Raw genomic sequence first — 25,177 nt, 5'->3', positions numbered from 1 at the left:
CAGACAAGCGCTCTTGCCTTAGTATATTTTCTCGTTCGTCCTTGATGCTGAACTAAATATAGTAGATTTTATACTTTGAAGATATACACTTTTAAGATAAAACACAAAATCTCACATAGTCATAGTCTGTCCACTGGATATTGGCTGACCTTGCAACGGCAACAGAAACTACAGAAATAAACCAATCAATATAAAAACGTGGGGTGGGAACAAGGACCTTGGTAGGAATTAACATTATGATCGAATGAAGTATGCAGTAACAAACCCTATCATCGAATTACCCACTGCCATAGACTGAATTATCTGCTGACCATCCTTCTAGGGAGGACTGTACGGCGGCATACACTGATGCCTTGTATCATTATATCACTAACGCATGCCGCGCACAGCCCTGCCAAGTAGGATGCCGCTGACTTTTGCCCGAGTAGCGCAAACATAACGGTTACATGTACGCGTCTCAGCAGGATCTCATCGTAATCTTCCATAATGATGGCTAGCTGTTCAGGTAGAAGCACTTACCTATGTATATGCCCTCCGCCAGACCGAATAGGACGACCAAAAGAACACAGCAAACGTGGGATGACGTCATGTCTATCCTGTGTCAACAAAGACTGTAGCTGTTACTGAACAACCTCCTGTTGACTTCAGGTACAGACTTTCGGTGTCTGAGAAATAATCTTCTTCGCAATAAGTAACTGTGGGGGAATTAACAGACGAACCGCCCCAAACATCGCCCCGCACCCAGAATAATTAGACTCAAAGGCCTACCTTTAAATGAGGCGTACCATTCTGCAGGGGGGGGGGGTTACAATAAATGAAGGTAGCTCATTTTAATTCTTCCCAGCTCAGAAATTTTTAATCGACAACCTCTTTCAGAATAAAGGAATATATTGAAAACCACCTTTCCGAGTGATGGGTACGGTCACTGATGAAAGTAAGCTTTTCAACAAGATATATTCATAAATAAAAAACGCCATCTCTCCTGGCCACGCTAAGTGACCCTTACACACAACTCCATCTACGTGATCGGCATTATAACCTGTTTAACGGTGTCCAGGCAAAGTAGCTGTAAATACTAAATAATTTGGTGTGGGGTATGGGCAAATATACTACACACACGTTACATCTGATAGTGTCAAATTTTCCAGGCCCCTCTCTGCTGTGCTACACTCGGCAGCGCAGATGTTTCACTCCTTGTGTGGAAGCCGGACGTCCCAACTTCTTCAAATGGTACCCCTGTCTTCAGACCGATGCAACTAGGACACCATTTGTTTGGGGGTGGGGTCGGTGATTATAAGGCTATTCCATTCGAAATAAAGCTATCTGTGTCACTGTGTGCGTTTGTGCACGATATCACCTCAAATTGTCTATTTTCTGTCTACTACCTTAAAAGGGTCTGTATGCCTTTTTCATCAGCTCGAAACAGCTTGCTCCCTTTTATTCATCCCCAATTTGCATCAAAAGGTCTGCGGACCTTCAGTTTTCTACGTGCTACGCATGGGGAAACATTTCTACCGTGGTCCAGCTGGTTTCGACATCACATCACACCACCATCCCTAGCACGGGCCTTCTTCCCATGTACATTTCTGTTCGACTGTGAGAAAGGTGCTTGGATAATTCCTCGGTGACGCCTAGGTGATTATGAAAATCGTACACTTATTTACACAATTTGTGCTTGTAAATATTGTTCAGTACCACAGTTATACATACGATGATCAGGACATCTTCTCGCCGAAAATAGAGATATAATGAATATCTACTGTGAAAATGCAGTCCTAATCATTGATTCTAACCATCTCCACCTGTACCACAGCTATGCATATGAAGAACAATCCGTTATCTGTATAACATGTACTGCAGGGCAGCGAGGGGTACAGTAGTTGGTACGAGGTTCAAACAGGGGTACGTCAACAGCAGACGTGGCTTGGTGGTAGTCTCTACCAGACTAACTACGCCGGCTATAGGGAGAATGTTTGCCAGGGTTTCATTTGCAGGCGAAATGTGATCTTCACCGTGGACTGACTCTACTAGCGAATTATTCATTTTTCTGCCGAATTCTACGATCCATACGCCTGCAGGAGGGCCTGATGGAGGCTAGCTTGGCGGTTGGTCAAGGGTGTGTCCTATCACCGATCCTCTTTGCCCTTACCATCGACTGGGTTCTATCTAAAGGAATTGGAAAGGCCTCGGCCTTATTCAACCAGGTGGAAAAGATCTAGAGATGCAAGAAAGTCTCCCTGAAAACCAAAATTCGTCCCTACAACTGTAATGTCCTGTCCGACCCTTCTATTAGTCGAAGGGCCAATGCTCTAGAACACGCTTATTTTGTTAAAACGCTAAAACGACGCAACGCGCCTCTCCCGTGAAAATATCCTCTTAGGCTCTACTTTAACACAGTTTGCAGACAGTTGCTTGACTGCAGGTCCATAAACTTTACTTAAAGAACAAGTTATGGTGCGTCCGACGGTGGCCAACTTATTGATGTTAAATGAGTAACACTATATTGATGGATAAAAAATTGGACCTTGGTTATGATCACAAAATATTGTATGCTTTGTCACCGATATCTTGATCTTAAATGTACTATATTCAGTTGCGGCAGCACAGCCACCCCCACCCCCGAGAACTATGGAATGTCAAGCTGAAACCCTTGTGCATCATTTCAATAATAGATTAGTCCTAAAGTTAGTAAAATTTGCTCCTCAAAATGCAGGAAATATAGCGTTTCAGCGAGTCAAGATTCCAAACTTTTCTCCGATGAAGCATGTCCCTGCGGTGCCGTCCTCGGATATTTGCACCTCCCATGAAAAATATGTCGGCATAGCGTCGCAAAAAGAAATTCAATCTGAAATACTAATATTTCTTTCACTCTACCAGCAAAATCTGCCCCTCAAAATTCTGGAAATGGAATTTGAGAGGGTCAAGATTTCAAATTTTCCCGGGGAAGCATGTTGTGCTCCGGCAATAAAAATATGTTCTATAATGTCAGGAGGCCGACACATGTTGGGATGGCGTCGCTCCCAAATATTCAAGCTGAATTCCTTCTGTATTTTTTCTATCAGCCAAATTTTTCCACTGTGCCAGCCAAATATGCAACTTAAAATCAGGAAATGCTGTTTCATAGGGTCAAGATTTCAAAAATTTTCCTGGGGGAGGGCAATATATGTAAGGAGGGAATCGCCCTCCAATAGTCTTGCTGAAATTCTTCTGTACTTTTTTTACACAGGGATGTCATTTAACTTTAATGTGACTTTTGTCAGAAAAATCTCCAACAAAAAACTACATTTCCTGCCGCCACCTCTGAAATTTGTATTATTTGTAAATGTGGTGTCAAAAGCAACTTCTTATGCAGGCGGGTGTAATTGCCAGCAAATCTGACTGTAGCTTGAATATTCAAGATATTGCAATTGTGTACATTGAAACAGACTTGGTGTCTTGGTGGTAAAGGAAAATGATTTTGTGACTGTACTAGGTGCATTCAAATTCTTTTAGAAATTTTAACTAGTGAAGATAGGCCCGTGTATGATGAGCCTGCCACAGACTGTAATGCACTTACTAAATATTGCACAATTCAACTTTCAACTTCAACACTGCATGCAAAACATATTGACATTTGATCAGCAAGTCAACACTTTGAACAGGCAATTAGAAGTGACATATTGAATTTGACAAGAGGTCATAATACAGCCTGTTACTAACATTAATATCAATTTTATACTGAGACTGAGAGTACATAGATAAGGTCGGGTTGGGGTTTTGTGCGCGTGAAAAATTTGCGCGTGAAAAAATAAAGTTAATGAAATGTGTCAGGAAATGTGTGCTACATAATCCTTAGTCAGCAAAATATTACCCTATCATGTGGTTTTGCATCTGTTTCCTTAAATTTTGGTTTGAATTCATGGTCCCTTGGGAATCTATAAGCAAACTCCCGAGGGATTTAAAACCTTTTTAAGTTTTAAGCTTCAAAGATAAAATAAGATGACTTGCAATGGAATTGAATACCCTTTTGTTGCATTCTACAGTTTATAACCTCATTCTTTCAATTTTAATTTTCAAGTGATTTTCAAATGTTAAGTTTTCACGCGCAAATCTGCTTGAAAAGAGGTGAAATTAAACTAATAGAATGGAGAAAAGCCTCAAGTAGTTACATTTTGCAATACAAAGCCTTATATAAGTAAGTTAACCATGTATTTCTGAAAAACCTTAGTGATTTTCAAATGTTCAGGTTTCAAGCCTAAAATTTCAACTATTCCCAAGAGACCTATTCCCAAGGGACCTAAAAAGCAGGAGTTTCCAGACAAAATATTCAGGTTACAAATTAGAATTGTATCACAGAGACACATTCTTCTGCCAAAGGATTCTGTACTACACATTTTCTGACATATCTTAAGAATTTTTTTCATGCGCAAATTCTTCACGTGCGCGCGCAAATCCTTCACGCGCAGAAAACCCGTTCCCGATAAGGTCAGTCAAATCAAATATACAAACCTTATGTTTACCTTTCTGTCTAGGTTTCACAGATACAAACAATAACTGGCAAATATGACATGGCTCTGAAGATCACCTGTGGATTTGGGCGCGTCGGTGTTCGTGAAAGCAAGCTCTTAGGTTTGTGGGAGGAAGAACAAGCATATTGTTAAAAAACACTGTGGCGACGCTTACTGTTACTGTTATATGTACTTATTGTTTATTGTCGTTGGAATGTTTATTGTGTATGTCACTGTCATATTTTGTCGTTTGTATTTGATGTTATTATAATTTGCACAGCCGGAGTCAAGTCGGGATGTATCGCTATGTTATAATGTATAGGTATTTATAGCACCTTGATCACAGGTCCAATGTAGATCCATAGTTACGTGCTGAATCAATTTCCTGGTTGGGAGCTGTTGGTTGTTGTAGTTACCACTCAGCACCAAGGCCACCCGGGCGTACGGCGAGGTTAATCCCTCATAAATGTATTTTGCAAGATTGAATAGTCATAAATTACGTTAGGTTGGTGACATCAGTTGTCAAAATTCAGGGTGGCGGATCATAAATCAAGAGTATAACCATGTCCCTTGGAACGAATCGGTATCAGGACTGACAGTTCGGCCTCGACGTTTCGGCCCCACGGCCAGGACGGTTCGGCCTCGGGTCCAGGTCGATTCGGCCCAGTTAATTCTTATGTGCGTGACTGTTACTACGCAATGTACAGATCGAAAATCTATGTGAAATGATTAAACATAAAGACACTAAAACATAGCGAACACACTGACATACCACAGTTAACGTTACATCTGGCCATGGAACATCTATAAGCTAGCACCGCTGCATGGCGTGGTATGAATCCACTGACCGTCGGCGCATCGGCAATCAAGATATGATTCTCAGTTAAGACCTCGTTTCTTGTGTCAGACAGGTTTAACTTGGAGTTTGTACTTATTCAATGTTATTTGGCCGAAACTCGTATCGACAATCAACGTTATTTTCAATAGAGACCGTGTCCCTTTGTCAGACAACGTATATTAGTACTTCAGGCGTGTCGGCAATCAACATGATGTTCTTGGGCCGAACCGTCCTGGAGCTTGGGCCGAAACGTCCCGGACCTCGGGCCGAAACGTCTTGATTTCTTTGGGCAGAACTGTACATGTCCATGGGCCGAAACGTCCGACATGTACCAAAAACCTTGAAATGTCAGTTTGTGCCATTGCTGTTGACAGAGGTCTACGTACTAAATACAAATATTTTGTTCGACACCCTTTTTTGCTAAAATCGTGTTGCATTTCACTGCAACGGGCTTTTTCACGGTAACTAATATACTGCGTTTCTTTAATGGTTTGATTTCAAGTGTAACGGACGTAATTAGAGGATGGAGATCCGCTGTCCACAGGCTTGGTTTACTTACTCTATTTGAATACTATCATCGCCATTTTTACAGTGATTATACATTGGTAGAATGTTCCAACGTCCGTCTAATCGCCAAAGTCTTTTGACGTATTCTATTTATTGCCGGTGTTTTCCCCATACATTCCCTTGAGGTCCGGTACAGGGTTATGTTTTTTTCCCACATTAGCTCATTTTGGTTCTAACAATGTAGATTTCAGGTTTTCTTGCAAAACCACAACTAGTGTCATACATAAATTCATCATATACAATTAAATGTATTTTGCGAGATTTAATATTCATACATTATGTTAAGTATGTGACATCAGTGGTCAAAATCCAGGGTAGTGGATCATAGATCAAGGCACCTCCTTGATCAAGGGTATAGCCAGGTCCCTTGGAATTCGTCACTACTCTGTTTTTTTGTACGAATCTACTGCAGAAAGGAGATAAATATACTGTACAAGATATATACATTGCAGTAAAAAATCATGTACTAAATGTACTTGGAATTTCAATAGTGTATTGAGACTAACGTTAATAATTTTTTAATGAAAGATTCAATAACAGTAAATCTTATCACAATTTCAATCAGACATTTTAAGATATCAAATCCTTGATTGAAAAGGGGACTTCAAATCATCATTTAAACAAACTGGTCGGTGTCATTGTTTCAACCAGGGGACAAGCAAGCTGTTTGCCACCGGAAAGAAGTTCGGTTTCTACACCCCCAGGAACACCGATGCAAGAGGCAGAGCTAACCAGCAGCAACTACGATAGATACAGGTTGGTTTACTTCAGAAAGTACTTCTTCAATGTCTGTTTCTGTTGCTTCTGTAACCATTTTTTAGATGGAAGGACAGGTTTATTAGCATCAAATATGCAATAAAAGATAGTTAAATTCTAAAATTATTAGAAACACAAAGTTACTGATGACCTTGAATATACATGCAAGACAACAGTTTAACTGTCTTTTATAGTGCAAACGGCTGCAGCTCAACGCCAACCAGTACCAGAGATGTGAACCCCCGGGGCACCATCATGACACCACCAGCAACTCCAGTGTTGTTCGTCTTGGGGGAGGGGGACGCCGTTGGTTTCGAATGGGGAGTTAGAGAAGCAGTATATGAGAGAATGTACAATCCCGCCCTTAACAGAAAAGGAGGTCTACACATTGAAGATCATTCAACTTTCAGCCTCTTGGGACAACGCCCCCCCCCCCCCCAAGACGAACACCATTAGCTCCTAAAACAACAGGAGCTAATTGATTCATTAGCATACAACCTTGTCTTAACGATTCTATTGAACCATTTGAAATTGTCTTCCCTTCATTAACATATCTATTCAGAGTTTTGGTATAAAACCTAGTTCTACCAGATCTTTCTTTAGTCACTGACGAAAGATAGCGGATGGTGTCTGAAACGTCTGACTGTTTCAAAATTTTATCCAGTTGCTTGAGTAACTATTTTTGTGGCGTATCTTATTACCTGGATGTCTAATCTCAAGTACCATTTTCCTGAAATTGACTTTAGTACCTTCGAAACCATACAAGTCGCATCTTTTTCGTGTGTAAAAAAAAAAAACGGAGTCGACTCCCATTGATTGAGTTATACAATGCTCAGGTCAGGGGTCATATGAAAATCAGTGAAGGCACTTGGTGCAAATGTCTTTTTTACTCTTTATGCCATAATCTACAAGAACATCTATTAAAAAAATTGTGCACCCTGTTGTGCAACTTTGTCATGATTCAAAGCGAGGCAAGACGACAGACAGGTGTCCCAGCGATTTCGCACCCCCCTGATTTTGAACCCCCCGGCGCGAAATCACTAGGGATCTCGCACCCCCGGTGCGAAATCGCTAGCGATCTTGAACCCCCCAGCTAGGGATCTCGCACCCCCTCCTCGAACCCCCCTAGGGATTTTGAACCCCCCAAATATTTCGAAAGGTGCTCTGTCTGTGCAGCAATTATATTTAAAACTGCATTTTAATATAATAAAGCCATAGTTTTACGTGGTAATCGAGAGAATTACAAGTTACTGTGTCTGACAGAACAAACATCTTAAAGACTCCGGGAACCCATGCCCTGGACTAATGTAACGCTACTAATATTTCAGCACAGCGCGATGATGGTGACTCTCTGTGCACGATGATTCCTTGTAATATTCTTCCTTGGTGCCATGAGGAATGTACGATTAGTTCGTAGTTTTATTTCAGTGTTCATATTTGATTTTTAAACTTGAATAGCATTTTATCATACAAAATTATATCACATATTGAATAGTTGACGGGTGTTAAATATGGTTAGAAAAAAATCATTGAAGCCTGGTCCCGTCGGAAAAATGAAAGCATGATATTTCTGAGGAAGAATTATTAGTTATTTAATGTTAAAAGCTACGGCATAAAAGAAAAGAATATCGCCACCAGGATTTGAACACACGAACCATGACTCCAGTTCAGTGACCCACTTCGTTACCACTTCAGCCAACGTTCATTTACTATCATTACTCCGGGAAGGAGGAATACCTCCTTCTGGGAGTATTGGGAATGCATTTGTTTGCGCGTTCGCAGCTATAACTCACGATCCCGTTGTCGCATTGGTGTGTAACTTGGCATATCATTTGCCTGGTTCGGCGTGGTGATGCACAATGTCTTTGTTACGCCGTAACTACTTTTATCGTCAATGCAATATCGAAATTGCACCCCTATAATTAATGGTAAGGGCCACTGCCTTGGCGTAGCGACCATGTTATAACCCGTTACGCTTGACTGCAATACTTCAGGCAGATACGGGGTACGAAAATTTCCTACTTGCTATGATCGTATAGTCACTGTTACATTGTAAAATAGACAACGTGCATCACCACACGCAACGTAGCTAGCGATATACCAAGTTATATACCAATGCGTCAACGGGAATTGTGAGTTTTCGCTGCGAACATGTGCCGAGTGAGCTTCAGTCTGTGTATTAAGTACGCCGTGTCCAGTCGCAGGTCGCATACTAGTTTGGCGCACGAGACGGACGGTGCACTTTTACGCAAAGTGTGAAAATGGCATATCTCTGGACCTTCAAACTTCTCACACTTGTAGTTTGTAATACGGAGGCTGTGACAATATAAAACGTTTACGCAGGGGATGAAAGATTGTTAAGATATCTCTCTCAGAATAGTGCGCGCGGGCCGCGGCCAGACTGTGTCACTTCCGGGTGGATTGAAAGATACGGTGACCTTTGACCTTCGAGAAATGTTACGATAATACAAATAGGCTGATAGCTATAGATCAGGCATGCCTGCAATAAATTGTGGAAAGAGAATTAACTGCATATTTGTGATTTCTGAAATATTTTAGTTGTGAGGCTGAATGGTTCGTTGATTTTCAAAAGAAGCCATCTACATGTAGATCTAAATTTGTGACTTTTCCCGGAATTTCTAGATCCTATCTGTGCCATGCTGTAAAATCGTACTTTTCAGCAGGTTGACCCCTCCTGTATTGAAAGAAAATGATAAATAAACACCTTTTCTTTACTTGCTATAAAACACTACTTGGACTGTAAAGAGATGCAATTTGTGTGGGTCAATATTTTTACTTCTTTAATTACCGCTTATCAAAAATGCACTTTTCACATAGTCTCTACCAGACTAACTACGCCAGGGTTTCACTTGCAAACGGGCGAAATATGATCGTCACTGTGGACTGACTCTACTGGCTAATTATTCCTTTTTCTGGTGAATTGTACGATTCATTCGCCCGTAAGAGGGCCTGGTGGAGGCTACTTTTCACACCTGCCACCACATACAATCCACGATTCCGTTGCTGAATGGGTATGCTAAGTTAGCCTGAGTGTCATCCTGTTTCAGTTCCAGGCTCTAGAAATAAATTGTCTGTGATTCCACACCTTACATCAAGATCCATTTGCTTACAGCTAAGCAGGTCACTAGCAAAGGAAATTAACAAACACCTCACCCAAAATTTACAGACTATAAATACTTCACGGAAAATTGTGTCCTACGGACTCTTGTTCACATTCAATTTGTTAAAAAGATAGCATCTGATAGTAGCCACTGTGAATTACGAATGTCGTAACAGAACACATACTATAGTATGGGGCTAACAAATTGATTTGGGGGTGCGAAATCCCTAGCGATTTTGCACCCCTGGGGGTGCGAGATCACCAGAGGGGTGCGAAATCGCCAGGGATTTCGCACGGGGGGGGGGGTGCAAATTCACTAGTGATTTCGAACCGGGGGGTTCAAATTCACGGGGGCTACGAGATCCCTGTGACACCGGCTCAGCTGGGCGTTTCTAAGTCACTTTGCGGCGCCGTGTGTACACACAGAATGCTCCTAAGTCAACACGAAAACGCACAGAACATGCTCCCAACGCATGAACATGCAATGCTCAGATTCCTCACTTCACTGCAAAAGCAGAAATACCTTCCTGCCTAACCCTTACCAAACTTAAGCCATGGGCCAAACCAGCCTTCCCATCTTGCAAGTCGTTTTCATGGAGGCAAGAATTGGACAAATACGCCAAAAATAGTAAAGAAGATTAATTCAAGACAAGGTTTTATGCCAATAGTTCAATTAGCTACTGTTGTTTTAGTCAGTAACTAAAGATCGTCCGGGGGTGGGGGTAGTGCATTATCCCAACTAAAGCCCCTGTCACACTTGTGCGTATAGCCGTTGCGTATGAGTTGCGCATTGACATTTTTTCCATACGCCGCCGTGCGCACAATATGCATATCACATGCATCTCGATCGATTTGTGTAAGTTTTATGTACGCCGGCATACGCACAATATGGCCCAGGAGGTATGACAGTTTGGGGTATGAACGAAATTACGCTGATACGCAAGTTATTCGTTATAAATAGTTTTCGATCATTTTGATGAATATGTGAGGAACATCTAACTTGTGAATAACGAAATGTGAGTCACACATTCGTCAAAATAATCGAAAAATTGCACAACTGTTGTGCGTACGGCTGCGTATTGCATTTTGTCCATACGCAACTCACACGCAACGTTTATACGCTCAAGTGTGACAGGGCCCTAAGGGCCTGTCACACTTGTGCGTATATTCAAGTGCGCGTGAGTTGCGCATTAAATCTTTTGGGTTTAAGTAAGGTTTGCGGGGTAAAAGTTGTTTTTTGACCCACCGTTGTGCAGCCTAGTGATCGAACATAAGAAATCACTTATTCGGCTGCAAACTTAACCTAAACCAAATACATGTTGATACGCAACCCATGCGGGCTTGTATATACGCACAAGTGCGACGGGGCTTAAAGTGTTTCTGGTTTAGGTTAATTTTGCAGCCGAATAAGTAATTTCTTAGGTTCGATCACTAGGCTGCACAACGGTGTCAAAGTGGAAAACAACTTTCTCCCCGCAAAATTTACTTAAACCAAAAAAATGTTAATGCGCAACTCACGCGCACTTGAATATACGCACAAGAGTGACAGGACCCTAAGTGCCTGAAAGTTCAACGCGTAGACCCCCTTTCCTGTTGAGGGCGGGATTGTACATCCTCTCTCTCATATATTGCTTCTCTAACTCCCCGTTCGAACCAGCGGGATTCGTACTCCTCTGCCATTTTCCACCATCTAAAACACAACAAGGGACACTCATTCAATCTCGAATCCACGGACATCCGAGATCGTGAGCTACGTAGCCGTTAGCGCTCTTTCTGCAATGTTCATTGTACCTTTGTCTTAGTGGTCGGCTAGTCTCCCCAATGTACATGTTATTGCAGTTCGGTTCCTCACAATTCAGTTTGTAGATGACATTGGCTTTGATGCCTTTTGATGTCTTTTGGATGGACCAGGTTACTGTACTATAGCTACTGTACTAAAACAACTTTAGAAGACTACTTCAAGACATCCTAAATTGTCAAACTGTTAATCCGTCAAACAGTAAAAAGTCCTGACACCCTTGGGCTTCACCATTGATGTCTTTAATAAACTGTAAGGATAGCATAGCCCACATACGCTGCAATGAGTAATCAACAGTTTGCACATGTACATGTATCTGAAGTTCTTCTGCCAAACATTTTCAATAGTTGCTTTCTTCTGTTCAATTACATGCTTTCAGTTAAAGTCCCTATGATACCAAAATACAACATGTTCTGATAATCTTCAATAATGATAATAGTATCGTTCAGTGAACTGAAGTATGATTAACATTTAATTCAATTACCTGGCAGCAGGAATGAAGAGCTGTATGATTTTGAATAGTTTGATGATGAATAACATCAAAAGGGTGTAGATTTACTGCAAATGTCTATGTTTGATAAAGGATACTATCATAACTTTGCACTTTGGTTTCATAAACACCTTAAAATACTAGTATACTAGGTGTGGTCTAATGTGCAAAAACTGGTAAGTCGCAAAGCAGTCATGATGCACAAGCACATGTTTCTTCCAGGTGTGAACAATGACTGTTCAGTTTGTAGCAGAACTTGGATGTTAACTGACATTTCTGATCTTTCTTCAACGTCTATGTTATCTTGATAGGGAAGCATTACGGGGAGATTCATCTATATCAATGGGTAAAGACTATTCAATTATATACCATCTGTATGTCATCAAGAGCAAGAGAGGGAGATTTGGTGCATACTAGCAGCTGGTATCAGTGCTTAAGAACAAACTTGTTTTGTTCAGCACAACTCTACAGGACCAGGCTAGTCTGAATCTGACTGGGATCCAGGTGTTGTGCGCTCCAGGTCGCGGATCTTTCCCTTGTGTCGTTCGATGGCTTCCTTGTGGCGCTTGATGTCCAATTCCCTCTGACGGATCTCATCAGCATGGTGTTTCTTCAGCTCAGTCAGCTGCTGCTGTTGCTGTAGAAGAAGAAACAACTCCATTGTCACTGCACAGCACTATTCTATTGGGGTGAGGAAAAAGGAAGCCCAATTTTAGAGGGTTGTCGTTACCTACTCGTTAAGCATATCAGTAAAATATTATGATTTCCATAGAGCAGAACCAATGTACTTTCCACTAATGATAACGTATCATTGGTTTGTGTTCTCCAAATGCTTTCTGTCTCATTGAAAGTGGAACTGTAGACTGATGTTCCTACCATTCGACGGAAGTACATCTCCTCTTCTGCCACCTCCTTCTTCCCTAAGGCTCCACCTGCCTCTCTAGACACAAGAACATTACAGGAATGACAAGGCATATCTAAGTTCTATCCATTTTGTTAACTGACTAGAGTGCATAACTAACTTGATAACATCTATCAGAAATTGTTGAAGCAGTTTATTCTCTACATGTAGGTGTGTCAACAGAATATCTTGTAAGTCATGCACGAATCATCATTATTTCTGGTTTCAGTGGTTTGTATGCAAGAATATTATCAATGTCCAATGACAAGTGATGAAAAATACTGCCTCCAGAAGACATTTTAGCAGACCAGACTTAGTTGTGTTGCTAATGGCAGAAGTGATACTCTAAACTGGAATGACACTCATGCAAAAACACCATCAAATTACATAAAATACTAAAGGAAGAGTTATTGGTTGGTAAGAATTTCAAATGGGTTTGAAGGTGCATTTTGTTGTACCTGATGGATCCACCAGCACCACCGCCCTGTGGGAAAAGAAACAGATCATGTTGTACCTGTTTGTATTAATGACATTGTATTAGTGGTCAATCAGTTACTGGTAGGTACAGTCACGTACTACCACTACCTTAATGCTGGCATGTATGTAAAACAACTCTTTTTTTTCTATTACAAATTACATCCTTCCATGAAACAATCTTGAAGAACAAATGTGCAGCACATGTACAATGTAGTAAGCTACAAACAAGAGACTACAGTACCTTGCCTGAACCAGATCCCAGCTCCCCTAAGCCATTACTCATCGTTCGAGGGCCTAGGCTGGAAAAACAAACAAGAAGTGAAGTGGACAGATAGAAATGGCCCAGGCATATTATGGTCTGTTGCCACACTGAGTAAGAGCTAGTTAAGTGAACTATTGAAAAGTCATTCCTGTCCGAAATGGAGCTTGTGTCCCCCTATGCAAGAACGGACTTTAACCAATGCATAATGGACCACTCAGAAACCATCTCTATTTAAAAAGAAACAAATTTTTATGTAATCACCCCAGTCCAAAATCAAATTTAAAAAAATCCTGCCATTCAAGAATGGACTGTTCCAGCAGCACCACCATGTTGTAAAAATGTTGCTTAAGAAATGATACAGAACCTTTTATAGAGACATGAGCCTTTGTGTACTGTTGGTGTTAGTGGAAACAATCTCTCTCCCTCTCTCTCCCTCCCTCTCTCTCTCTCTCCCCTGAATTGTCTATTTCAACCAATCAGCTTGAGTTAATACATTCATGGGTAATTTGAAAGGCACTCTCTCATTGCTTGCCTGAATTAATGAATCAGGTGAATCAGGTCAACACCATATATGGTCATATGTTGAAAATAGTCACTTACAGTATCTCCCCCAAAATTGTATCGTCAACTTGAATGTGTATGACAAAAGTGTGAATAGGGTTCCTTGTATATTTATTCAATGTACCCCAATAGCAAATTTCAGGTCATTTGGCTGTAATACCATAGCATGAGAGGCCAAAACATACGTTTTTGGTCTGGAAATGGGCAAAAATACAGACTGTCAGGCATTTATAAAAAAAATGAACAAAACCACATGCAAACTCTACTTGTTATGTATACCAAATTTCAGCTCATTTGGCCCAGGGACGACTGGGATGAAGCCCTTCGAAGATTTGACAGGAGAAGGTAAACCAGAAAGGTAAGGCTAATTTCACTCACATAGTATTGTTTCAATGTTGCCGAAAACAGTGTATTTCCGTCAACCGTCACGAACTGCCACATTAACATGGCATGCAGCAGACACTGATAACAACTAATTACCAGTTATGTGCTTTTGTGCCGTTATACGACACTACAGTACAATGGCGCTACATATATGTGCCATTTATATCAGAGATGCTATTTACGATGTGATCAACTCTATCATAATTTAGGCAATTTAACATTTATTTTGTTATTCTGTACACAAAAATGACACTATGCAAAACAATGGACATCTACATGTAGATCTTTTATTGGACATGCTAACAATAGAGCATTCTCCATGGAAAACCGTGAAAAGTTGGACATTTCAACTTTTGACAACATTTCCATTTCCACATCAAAATGAAACAACATGATTCTAAGGAGAATTGACAATGAATGTTATGTTATGTTAGTACACTACAAATATGTGACAACAAATTCATAAATCTAAAACCATTAACATTTTGTATTCAACATATAGAGATACAATGCAGATAAAAGGCCCTAAAAGGTAAATCATCAGTAGGATCATCAGTAGGATCTGGAATCCTACTCCAATCTGTACTAGTAGGATTCCAGATCCTACTGGATTCCAATCTGTACTGTGACATATACATACAATATAGATTATACAGTCATCAACACACCTGACTTCAGTTCCTGGCAATTAATTTTCCTTCATTGATAATGTCTATAATAATACTTAATAGAACAGAAGTACATGTAGTAACAGTAAAGATGTATTATGTAAAGTACTGTCCCTGATGAGAGGTACCCTATAGACACCTTGATGGATACTGTTCTTGTCTCTCAGGATGTTCTGGTACAGTTGTCAGCATTAGGTGTCTGTCATAGAGTCAGGACATTTGTGTTCTGTATGGAGAAAGAAAATAATGTACAATGAGACTGATGCTATAGGTAACATACTTTTGTGACTTTGTACCCTACTATTTGCAATTATGTAACAATGATATATGTATCAACAGCAGTGTATGTGAGCAAGGACCTTTGGTTTCAATCCCCTTGACATGAAAATGTGTGATAAGTGCACAATTAGTGCACCGGTTAGCACACTTAAAAGCACAAGTCATCATGTCTTCCCAAAATTAATTTCCTTTCTTTAAGTTTTAGCGCTCTTTTCTTCAAGTCTATACAGAAGTGGTGGGTTTGGCCATGTCTCTTCATAGTTTGACTGATAGAATAACAGTTACAAGTTTGAGAATTTTCCTGAAAGCAAAGTTTTAGAGATGGCTGTAATACTCTGTACCGGTAAATACTCTTCAATTCTACTGGACATTGTCAAGCCATGACGGTTTACATTATAACTTGTACAACATAACTTGGTTGGTAGTAACGAATTTGAATTTGATAATTGGAATTTAAACAATCTGTTGCAAGTTTCAACTTCTGTCATGTATCCAAATTGTACATGAATATTCATTTGTGAGTTTCTTTGCAGTTACAGTTACTGTAGGTCCTTGTCAACATTTGGGTTTGAATACGGTGAGTTTTCACTATGCCTCCAATATATTCTGCATATTAGTCTCTTTTTCACAAAATAATTACAGGTGTCCATGTCAATATGTACACTTGGTTTTAAAGATGCAGATGGGTTACTTCAAGAAGCACAAGAAGTATTATAAAGATGTCTATCTGTAGAAAAGAAAGTCATAACTTCTGATGATAACAAATGGCAGTTACAGATGATGTTTCACAAGTTACCCCAGTTAATTACGTTCACCTTGGCTGTAGTCTTGAAGTTAACAGTTTACCGAGACTATTTTTTGTTATAGATAGAGTCAGGAACCACACATTAGCAGTACTTATTAGTATTCTCTCAATCACTGAACATATACACAATAGTCAGCGTACCTGTAACAGTCAGGGTTTTCGCCGATAGCGGCCCCCTTCCTGTTTACAGACAGGTGTTCAATGACAAAAATGCCATACATTTGCAAAATTGCCCAACTTTGAATGAAACAGGTTGGTTATGACTTTTCTGTTGTCTTTCGACACCTTGTCCGGACTGAGAATTGAGATACCGTGGGGTTTTCTTCCAGCATGGTGTAAACTGCCCCCAACGAAGTTGCCGTCAGCTGTTTGCCGGAACGTGCAGAAGACGATAAACCGGATAGTGAGTGAGTGAGTGAGTGTGCACTGTAACCCTTGCACCCTCACCCCCAGCCATACGTATACTAAGTGCGTAACTTATAACTTTATACACACACAAGTCCAAACATTTTCAGAGGTGCTAGTATAGTATTTACAGCTAGACCTATGTTGTTCCCAAGAATAGTTACTTCCCTTATTTGCTTACGTTCACAGCTAAAGTTATAATGCCAAAACATCTGGTACTTTTGTTCATAAACAGGCTTACGAAACAAGCGGCAAGGAACTTACCGATCCGATGTTGATGCGTTACATGAATATCACGTTTGCCGTCTCCGTGGTGCGTCGCTGACTATTAGACAGGTCTTTTCAAGCGTTATCCCATCTCAGACGAACGAATGCGGTGAAAGCGGCATTGCAATCTTTCTCAGAAACTTAGTGATCATTCTTTGACGATGGCCTACGACATTACGATGTTGTGAAGTTATGCAGTCTATTGTGTACAGTAGTACATTTAGTCTGCCTGTGTACACATGTGCGCGGACAAGATAGGCCGTATGGAACATGGAAACGACTCCCTTTATCTATGATACCATCAAAAGATAATCCATTTAAGTATAGGATATGCGATTGATAGCATTTCAGAAGTTTGACAGCGGACTTGTGGGAACACTTTTTCCATGCTTTCGTCTCTCATGGTGTCCAGGGCACAACTGGGCGACCCCGGAAGTGGCATGCTCTTTTACGCGGTACCATGTTTCATAGAGCTAGGCATGGAGCAATAGGGCATTATATAGAACGGGTTCACGTTGAACTTGACAGGCAACATTTTCGCAATGTTTCCTGTCTAGTTCAACCGAACCTAAATGTGAATTATGCTAATGAGGTTGCAAATGAGGTCATTAGCATAATTCACATATGCTACTTCTGTTACAGTAGCATCTACCATAATGTACTTCTGTAGCATTTACCATAAGGGAATTATGAAGTTTCCACATAAAGTATGCAAATGAGTTCTCATTTACACATTCAGGTGTATTCACCTGTCCTAAAGGTACAATGTACATACACCTCCAATATGATATCCGTAGCATTTCCAATAAGGGAAATAGGGAAAGTCTCTACATTACCAGTAGTAGAGCTACCACCTGGGTTGGGACTTTGTGCGCGTGAGTTGTGAGAAATTTGCGGGTGAAAAATCTGCGCTTGAAAAAATAAAGTCTGTGAAATGTGTCAAAAAATGTGTACTACAAAATTCGTAGTCAGAAAAATGTTACCCCATGATATGATTTTGCATCTGTTTCCTTAATTCATGGTTTGAATTTATGGTCCCTTGGGAATATATAAGCTGACTCCCAAGGGATTTAAAACCTTCTGAAATGCTATCATTTAAAACCTTTATCAACAGCAAAGGATTACTGATAATTTGTGACCAATGATTAAATTACAATTGAACTAAGAAGCAGTTGAAACGTTCAGTTTAGTGTAAGTTCCCATGACTTGTGAAGAGCTTCTGGACTCGGAAGAGATCGCCCAATTTTTCTTGGAAGTTTGATCCCTGTGTCACCAACAACGAACAAAATTTAGCCATGTAAAACGAATTAATTGCAACTAAGCGCCACCCATTTACTTAACAACATTTTGAAACAAGAAATTGTTCCTCATTTGCTACTTATCGTTTGTTTTCGGCCGGTATTCAAACAAAACATTGTGGCGAGTTTCCTTTGTTTACAGTTTGGCTTCGGCTTCTACTATTACCCCTAGTATGTGGTGCTGATTGAAAATTGGATCCGTTCATGCTTATTTCTTTCATACCTCAGTATAATTTTGATTTTACATCATAGCACATTTATATGAATTCATTTTGACGATTTTGATGATGAAATCGCTTTCAGTGATTCGGTATAACAAAATAGATTTACCACATTTAACCTACATAACAGTGGTATCGTCGCATGAACTCTTATGACCTTTTGTCTGCCTGCTGCGACGCCATCTTGGAAACAGGTGAATTCGGTTCAGATTCTTTATTTACCCGTGGAAAACAGAAATTCAGCCTTGATACCTACATTTTCAACAACACACCAGATACACGAACGGGTCTTCTGTTAAAAAGCTGCGGCCGTAATTTCGCCCAGTCGGACCGCTCAGATATGGTGATGTTCAGCAGAACTGAGGCAGGTGTAAACAGCTATGTAAATTTCAAAGACACGGCCGGAGGGCGATCCGACCCATGGGAGGGCTGGGACCGAGGGTGATGCGGAATACCCCGTGTTGTATTCTTTATTTAACAAATAGATTCAAGAAATAAAACACGTTTATCATTTATTTACCACTCCAGGGCTCGAAATAGTGGGTGCATGTGCACCTGTGTGCACCCAAAATTAGAGCTGTGCACCTAATTTTTGACCGTGGGTGCACTGATGCACCTAGATATTTTTGTAGGCTATAGGGTAACGGTTTTCTTGTATACACTAGCAGTCAGAATATTCTTGAAATGTAAGTATCAGAAAAAGCAATGTAACCTTTTGTTGTACTTTATTTGATGAATTACTTGATTGAAATTTGAAATCTGGATAGAATTATAGATTGAAGTTCTTAAGAGAGGCAATAGCGTCAAACTTATGTTTTGCTGACATTCAACTTTACTTTATGTGGTGCACCCAAAATATTTTCTGTGCACCTAATTTCTTTGGTTGGGTGCACCAGTGCACCTATTTCCAAAAAAGAATTTTGAGCCCTGCACTCACTTCTGCATTTAAAATGCTTCCTGTTCCGGTCTACTGTGAATGTTACAACGTTCCTTATTATTTCGCTGTCTACTGGTATTTCATTTCACATAATGTTACATATGTTGTTTTAGTTTGTTCCATTTCGTTCCATTTCGCACTTTTTGGAGACCCCATATGTTTGGGGCTGGTGCACCAGTGCAGGTCCCAGTAAGTACCTGGTACAAAGTGCACATTTACTAATTAAACTAATTACCAAGTACTTTTTAGCTTTACTGGAGCACCTTACTCTTACCCTTTGGCAACATCAAATCTAACAAAAACTACATATAAACACTTCAATCCCTTAGCTCAGTAGTATTAGTCTACTCATCTTTTGGAAATTTTTATTTTTTTTCTTACAAAAGATAATAATTCAGCTTACTATAGTGCTTCATACAATTATTATAATGCCCCCTATCCACTTTTGCTCCAACTTCAGTTTCAGCAAAGTGGCTAGGGGGCATTATTATTTTGTTGTTGAAAATCAAGATGGCGGCTTTGTTTTCATGACCTGATCGAGGGCTTACCCCGAAGTTATGGCTGCCCATAGGAAAGCATGTTAAGATACAATGAAACAAGGCTTCATAAAAGTACTAACCCAAACTTCAATCTTAAAAATTCTTCTCCACTGGAAAGTCACAAGGGTCTAGTTGATAACCATGCAAAGAAAACAGAGGGTTGTACAGCTCAAACTCCAAGGAAAGCGGCCAGTTTCAAAGAAACCCTACCTTTGACCCCAGATTTCAGATGTATCCATCCGCATGACCCAACAACTCACATATTCCCTTACGCCAACTAAAATGGCGAACTAAACAAATTTCAACCAAAATGGGAAAGCTGAGACCATACCTGTTCCTTCTAACCCAAAAAGTCTCCAGATTGGGCAAAAATTGCAAGGAAAAGAAAGGTTGTAAAGATTTTAAGTAGGGACTATAAAGATATTCAAATTTTTTGCACTCTGCTGCGCAACGCAACTTTGGGGTCAGCCCTCGAGGCCAAGGTCTTTAGTCAAGGCACTTTGGTCGAGGTCTCTGCCGATTTTGAAGAGAATGTTCCCAATAATGAATTTGTGGCCGGTCATATGGTGGTAAGATGATTTTCAGTCTGCTGTTTTTATTTTTATTTTGATTCAGCAAAAAAACGAAACGGCGAATCCGTTAACAAAGAAAAAAAAGTGGTGTGGCCTTAAGCGTTAAGGTCTCATTCATGTATTACTCCGAGTGGGTACCCTAAAAGAGTCCGTAGCCAAAAAATAAACGGCTGCATGAACGTGTGTTTATATCGGTGGGAAATTGCCTTTTAGCTAGCCCAGCGGATCTTAAGCGTCATAGTCATACTGATGAAAGCTTGTTTGTAACTGTAGAAATTAGCAGGCAAAGTTCAAGAGCCGTGCACAAGGTTGGACGTGCACGGCCCAGCATTGTGGGTGATGCGGCCTTGCGTTTTCAACTGGAAAGTGCCTTTTTGGACGTGTTGTTAAGTGCAGTTTGTAATTGCTATAAAAGAGGGCCTGCATGCCCTTCTTCGTAAGGCGTGATCAGGCCTTTTTGGACTTTGTAATCCGTAGGCAGCCGCCCCAAATCAACGTAATTCATAATCAGTACATTGGCCGTAACGCGTAATTGGTCGGTTTCATTCTACGTAAAACGTAGGCAGTTACCTTTATGTAACGTAAAACGTAATCTTTGCATTACTAGTAGTAAAGCGTAGGCTGATTTCCAGAAAAATCCCCCAGCAAAGTTGCCCCACAAAATGCAGGAAATTGCATTTCCGAGGGTAAAGATTTCAAAATGTTCCTGTGAAACGTGCCCCAAGACTCACCTAGAATAGTCGCGCCTCTGGTGAAAAATATGTTCTGAGGGCGTCGCTCCTAAATATCAAGCTAAAACCATTGTGTATTTTTCAATCATAGAGATTCCATAAAATATAGCTTAGACTGCCAGCCAAATGTGCACCTAAAAATGCAGGAAATAGCGTTTCAGAGGGTAAAGATTTCAAAATTTTCTCGGGGTGCATGCCCTCGGACCAACCTTCGATTGTTACATGTATACTTCCGGCGAAAAATATGTCGGGAGGGCAAAAAATCTAGCTGACCCTTGTGTACTTTTCACTATGAGCGCAAAAATTGCCCCTCAAAATGTATGTGAGAAGCTACAGGTCGAGATTTTACCATTTTCTGGGGAAGTATTCCCCGGACCCACCTACAATTGCAGGGTCCCTGACGCAATATATGTCGGGAGGGCATCGCGCACCATTAAACTCTTGCATATTTTCTCACTTGTAGAGCAATATCTAAGCCCTGTCCCTCCCCTTCCATACGAAATTTATTGCCGCTGTCATGGCTACTCATTATAAGTTATACAGTGTGGTCATCAACAGATTAATTGATCACAATCAGCATAAAAATCAACAGTTTTGACGCAAAACTGGATTGTTGAATCTTGCGTTAAGTGTTTGAATCAGTTGGGAAGCCTCATGATTTAGCGTAATTTGTAATCAGCTCTGAGAATTTAACGTAATTCGTAATCAGCGGCGAAAATTTTTCGTAATTCGTAATCTCTACCCCCCATGCAGGCCCTCATAAAAAGAGATTGTACATTGTTGTGGATTTTTTTACATGATCTAAGGTACAAATGTTCAACATTGAATGAATAACATTGGCACATTGCAAAGGTACCGTGGTCACGGGTTCCTCGCTAGGCGCCGAGTAACGAACACGTTAACAAAATTGTGTCGTCACTGGACGTCCAGCATGGAAGAAAGTTTGTCACTAGAAATCCAGTGACGAACGGCTTTATTCCAGCACTGAATCTTGCCTCGGTGCTTGGTTTCCAGAAATGAACTCAGCGCATCACTCAGTTTCTAGTGATGATCTCCGCTCGTCACTCGGGTTCCAGACAAGTAGGCTGGTTCAAAGGTCATTCATCACTGGTTACCCAGAAGGGATGTTACCTGTCACTAGATAACCAGGAACAAAAGTCCCAAGGTCACGGGTTCCGCACTAGATTTTTCAGTGACGAGTGCTGGAAGGCGAGTGATTACATTATTTCGTTGTTCCAGTGCTAGTAATACACGATCTTTTGAGTCGATACCGTTACGACGTACTACAAGACAAAGGGATTTATTTTAGAGTAGGATAACCATGGAAGCAAGGAAGGAAGGAAGAGTAGAAGGATAACCATGAGCTTTCCCACATGAGCTTTCCTACACGAGCTTTCCCACGGAGAAGGAAGGAAGGAAGGAAGGAAGAGTAGAAGGATAACCATGAGCTTTCCTACACAAGCTTTCCTACTGAGAAGGAAGGAAGGAAGGAAGGAAGAGTAGAAGGATAACCATGAGCTTTCCTACACAAGCTTTCCTACTGAGAAGGAAGGAAGGAAGGAAGGAAGGAAGGAAGGAAGAGTAAAATGATAACCATGAGCTTTACTACACAAGCTTTCCTACTGAGAAGGAAGGAAGGAAGGAAGGAAGGAAGAGTAGAAGGATAACCATGAGCTTTCCTACACGAGCTTTCCTACTGAGAAGGAAGGAAGGAAGGAAGGAAGAGTAGAAGGATAACCATGAGCTTTCCTACACGAGCTTTCCTGCACAAGATTTCCCACTAGGAAGGAAGGAAGGAAGAGTAGAAAGAGGCTTTCCTACATGAGCTTTCCTACTAAGAAGGAAGCAAGGAAGGAAGGAAGGAAGAGTAGAAGGATAACCATGAGCTTTCCCACATGAGCTTTCCCACATGAGCTTTCCCACATGAGCTTTCCCACTGAGAAGGAAGGAAGGAAGGAAGGAAGGAAGGAAGGAAGGAAGGAAGGAAGGAAGGAAGGAAGGAAGGAAGGAAGGAAGGAAGGAAGGAAGGAAGGAAGGAAGGAAGGAAGGAGAATAGAAGCGAAAAAGAAAGTACCATGCGCACTACTAGCACCAACTAGGCACAGCCTCATTACCCTTGAGGGTACCTACTGGCTGAACTTCAAGGTGAACATTTAAGGTGAACATTTTATACACTAGTTTGACAGTTTGCAGTACATTTGTACCCTATTTGATGTCGTAGCTCCATTGTGTATCTTAGTTTGAACTTAGTGTTTATCTGACATACATGTACCATCTGAATAAATACAAGACTCAACTTTAGAGGCATACAACATTCTGCTTGTGGCACGAACTTATGTAAGAGTCCCTACTTGCGGAGTCATAATAATTTAATAGACCCATTGTGATTTTGTATGGTAATTTACCGGGTAAAACCCATTGTAGGTTCAAAACTATGTTATTTTGTATGGTAATTCAAGCCCCGCATGTACTCTCATCTCTCGGTTTCCAGTGATAATTGAGTTTTCCAGTAACGAAGTCGCCTCATTGCTGGACGCCCAGATATTACCTCCCAAAATTGCGTCACTGGAAGTCTAGCGATGATCATGACGGCGCCTTCGGTGCTGGACACCGATTGATTACAAAGGAACCAGTGACCCAGGTACTTTTGCTGGCACATTTCCTATAGCTTCATTACGATCTTTACATGTTAACAAACCTCGTGACATATTTTTTTAGCTGGGCACGTATTTTATAGCAACAAACTCGGGATTCGCTGGCGGACCCGGTCGGCATGTTGGCCCGCCGTGTCACCGTGCACGGCCGTTAGATACTCTATAGTCTCAAGCATGGCGATCCGAAAGACTGCTGGCTTACCTTGTCTTGTCTTGTCTTGTCGTGATACTAGACAAAACCCCGCGTGGGGCATAGTGTCTAGTGTCTTGTGTGCTAGGAAACTAAGCGTCTTGGAGCACGTACTTGAATAATAATTTTGAGTTAGCAGTGAGCCATGCTTGAGATTACAGCGAGCGGGCGCAGGTCCCGGTGAACCCGGCGGGCCGCTCGCTACATGGCCCGCCGACGCCCCCGGCATTCATCGGTGTTAAATGCCGAACAGAGAAGAGAATGTTAAGATTAGAGTCACAAAGCTTTGTTAGCATGTAGAGTAATATTTAGATGTAGGATATATGCATATAAAACCAAGTTTAATAAGCCCTGATTAATATGTAAAATTGGTGCGAGTTGGTCGTAAATAGTTGGGGCGAGTTGGACTTGGGGCGAGTTGACCGGTTACCCTTCATTACAACCGCGCCCATGTAAAACACGTATTATAACATGTGAGCCTATGGGACGAAAAAACCCTATACAGTTTCCCTTACTAGCAGTTGTATATAATTTGAATGTAAGAACGTCGTCACGTTGCAATTTATTTTTGAGGTCACATCTAAACTTGACATAATTTGTGAAGCATACCGCGTTACTACAGAAACTACTTCATATCAGTTTCCAAACTATATTTCCAATACGACCTAATCCCTTCACGACCTCTGTGATAGTGCTTGGTTTTGTAGGAACTAAAGTTACCTGTAGAGTCCACAGACGAAAGGACGAATTCGTACTGCTCGAACCAGCGACGCCATCTTGAAATGTACCCACAATTCTATTCAGGACGGAACCAAGTAGAACATGGGGGAGGCCCAAATCAGGACCAAGATGAGTAAAAAAAAAAACCTCAAAAGGTCCTAAAACTCGTTTTCACAATGGCTTTCTCCGACACAAAGTAAACATTTTAAGGTTATTTTTTTTATACATAATGCATTTCCTTGTAATAAT

At 40.9% G+C, this 25,177-nt stretch overlaps 3 protein-coding genes and 1 long non-coding RNA gene across 13 annotated transcripts in view; 2 read left to right on the top strand and 2 right to left on the bottom strand.

The window, feature by feature from the left end:
• Positions 1-742, bottom strand: part of LOC136423756 (glutamate receptor ionotropic, kainate 2-like) — a 90,199-nt gene extending 89,457 nt beyond the window's left edge. For both annotated transcript variants that reach the window (XM_066412036.1, XM_066412035.1), the window contains exon 1: positions 520-742. In XM_066412036.1, coding sequence (XP_066268133.1) covers positions 520-589 — 70 coding nt within the window. In that variant the 5' untranslated portion in view covers positions 590-742. The remainder of the gene's footprint in view (positions 1-519) is intronic.
• A 738-nt stretch (positions 743-1,480) lies between these two features.
• On the top strand, positions 1,481-7,169 carry LOC136424390 (uncharacterized). Its single transcript, XR_010753879.1, has 3 exons — positions 1,481-1,635; positions 6,544-6,648; positions 6,843-7,169. It is a non-coding gene; the product is annotated as an uncharacterized lncRNA (long non-coding RNA).
• A 4,624-nt stretch (positions 7,170-11,793) lies between these two features.
• On the bottom strand, positions 11,794-25,051 carry LOC136424389 (ATPase inhibitor, mitochondrial-like). Its single transcript, XM_066412976.1, has 5 exons — positions 24,929-25,051; positions 13,677-13,734; positions 13,417-13,442; positions 12,934-12,997; positions 11,794-12,694 (listed from the first exon to the last, which is right to left on the bottom strand). The coding sequence occupies exons 1-5, from the start codon at positions 24,982-24,984 to the stop codon at positions 12,536-12,538; spliced, it is 363 nt and encodes a 120-aa protein (XP_066269073.1). The 5' UTR covers positions 24,985-25,051; the 3' UTR covers positions 11,794-12,535.
• LOC136424387 (oxysterol-binding protein-related protein 1-like) overlaps positions 13,734-25,177 on the top strand; it is a 207,010-nt gene continuing 195,566 nt past the window's right edge. For 6 of the 9 annotated variants that reach the window (XM_066412975.1, XM_066412973.1, XM_066412974.1 and 3 more), the window contains exon 1: positions 13,734-14,616. The gene's annotated coding sequence lies outside the window, so the exon portion shown is untranslated. Of the gene's footprint in view, positions 14,617-23,355; positions 23,523-23,855; positions 24,006-25,177 lie in introns of those variants that run through there. The other 3 variants (XM_066412968.1, XM_066412970.1, XM_066412969.1) reach the window with 3 other exon arrangements.

Source organism: Branchiostoma lanceolatum, chromosome 18 (genome assembly GCF_035083965.1).
Source record: "Branchiostoma lanceolatum isolate klBraLanc5 chromosome 18, klBraLanc5.hap2, whole genome shotgun sequence".
Classification (NCBI taxonomy): domain Eukaryota; kingdom Metazoa; phylum Chordata; class Leptocardii; order Amphioxiformes; family Branchiostomatidae; genus Branchiostoma; species Branchiostoma lanceolatum.
The sequence above is the reverse complement of the archived record's forward strand: the minus strand, read 5'-3'. Positions and strand labels throughout refer to the sequence as shown.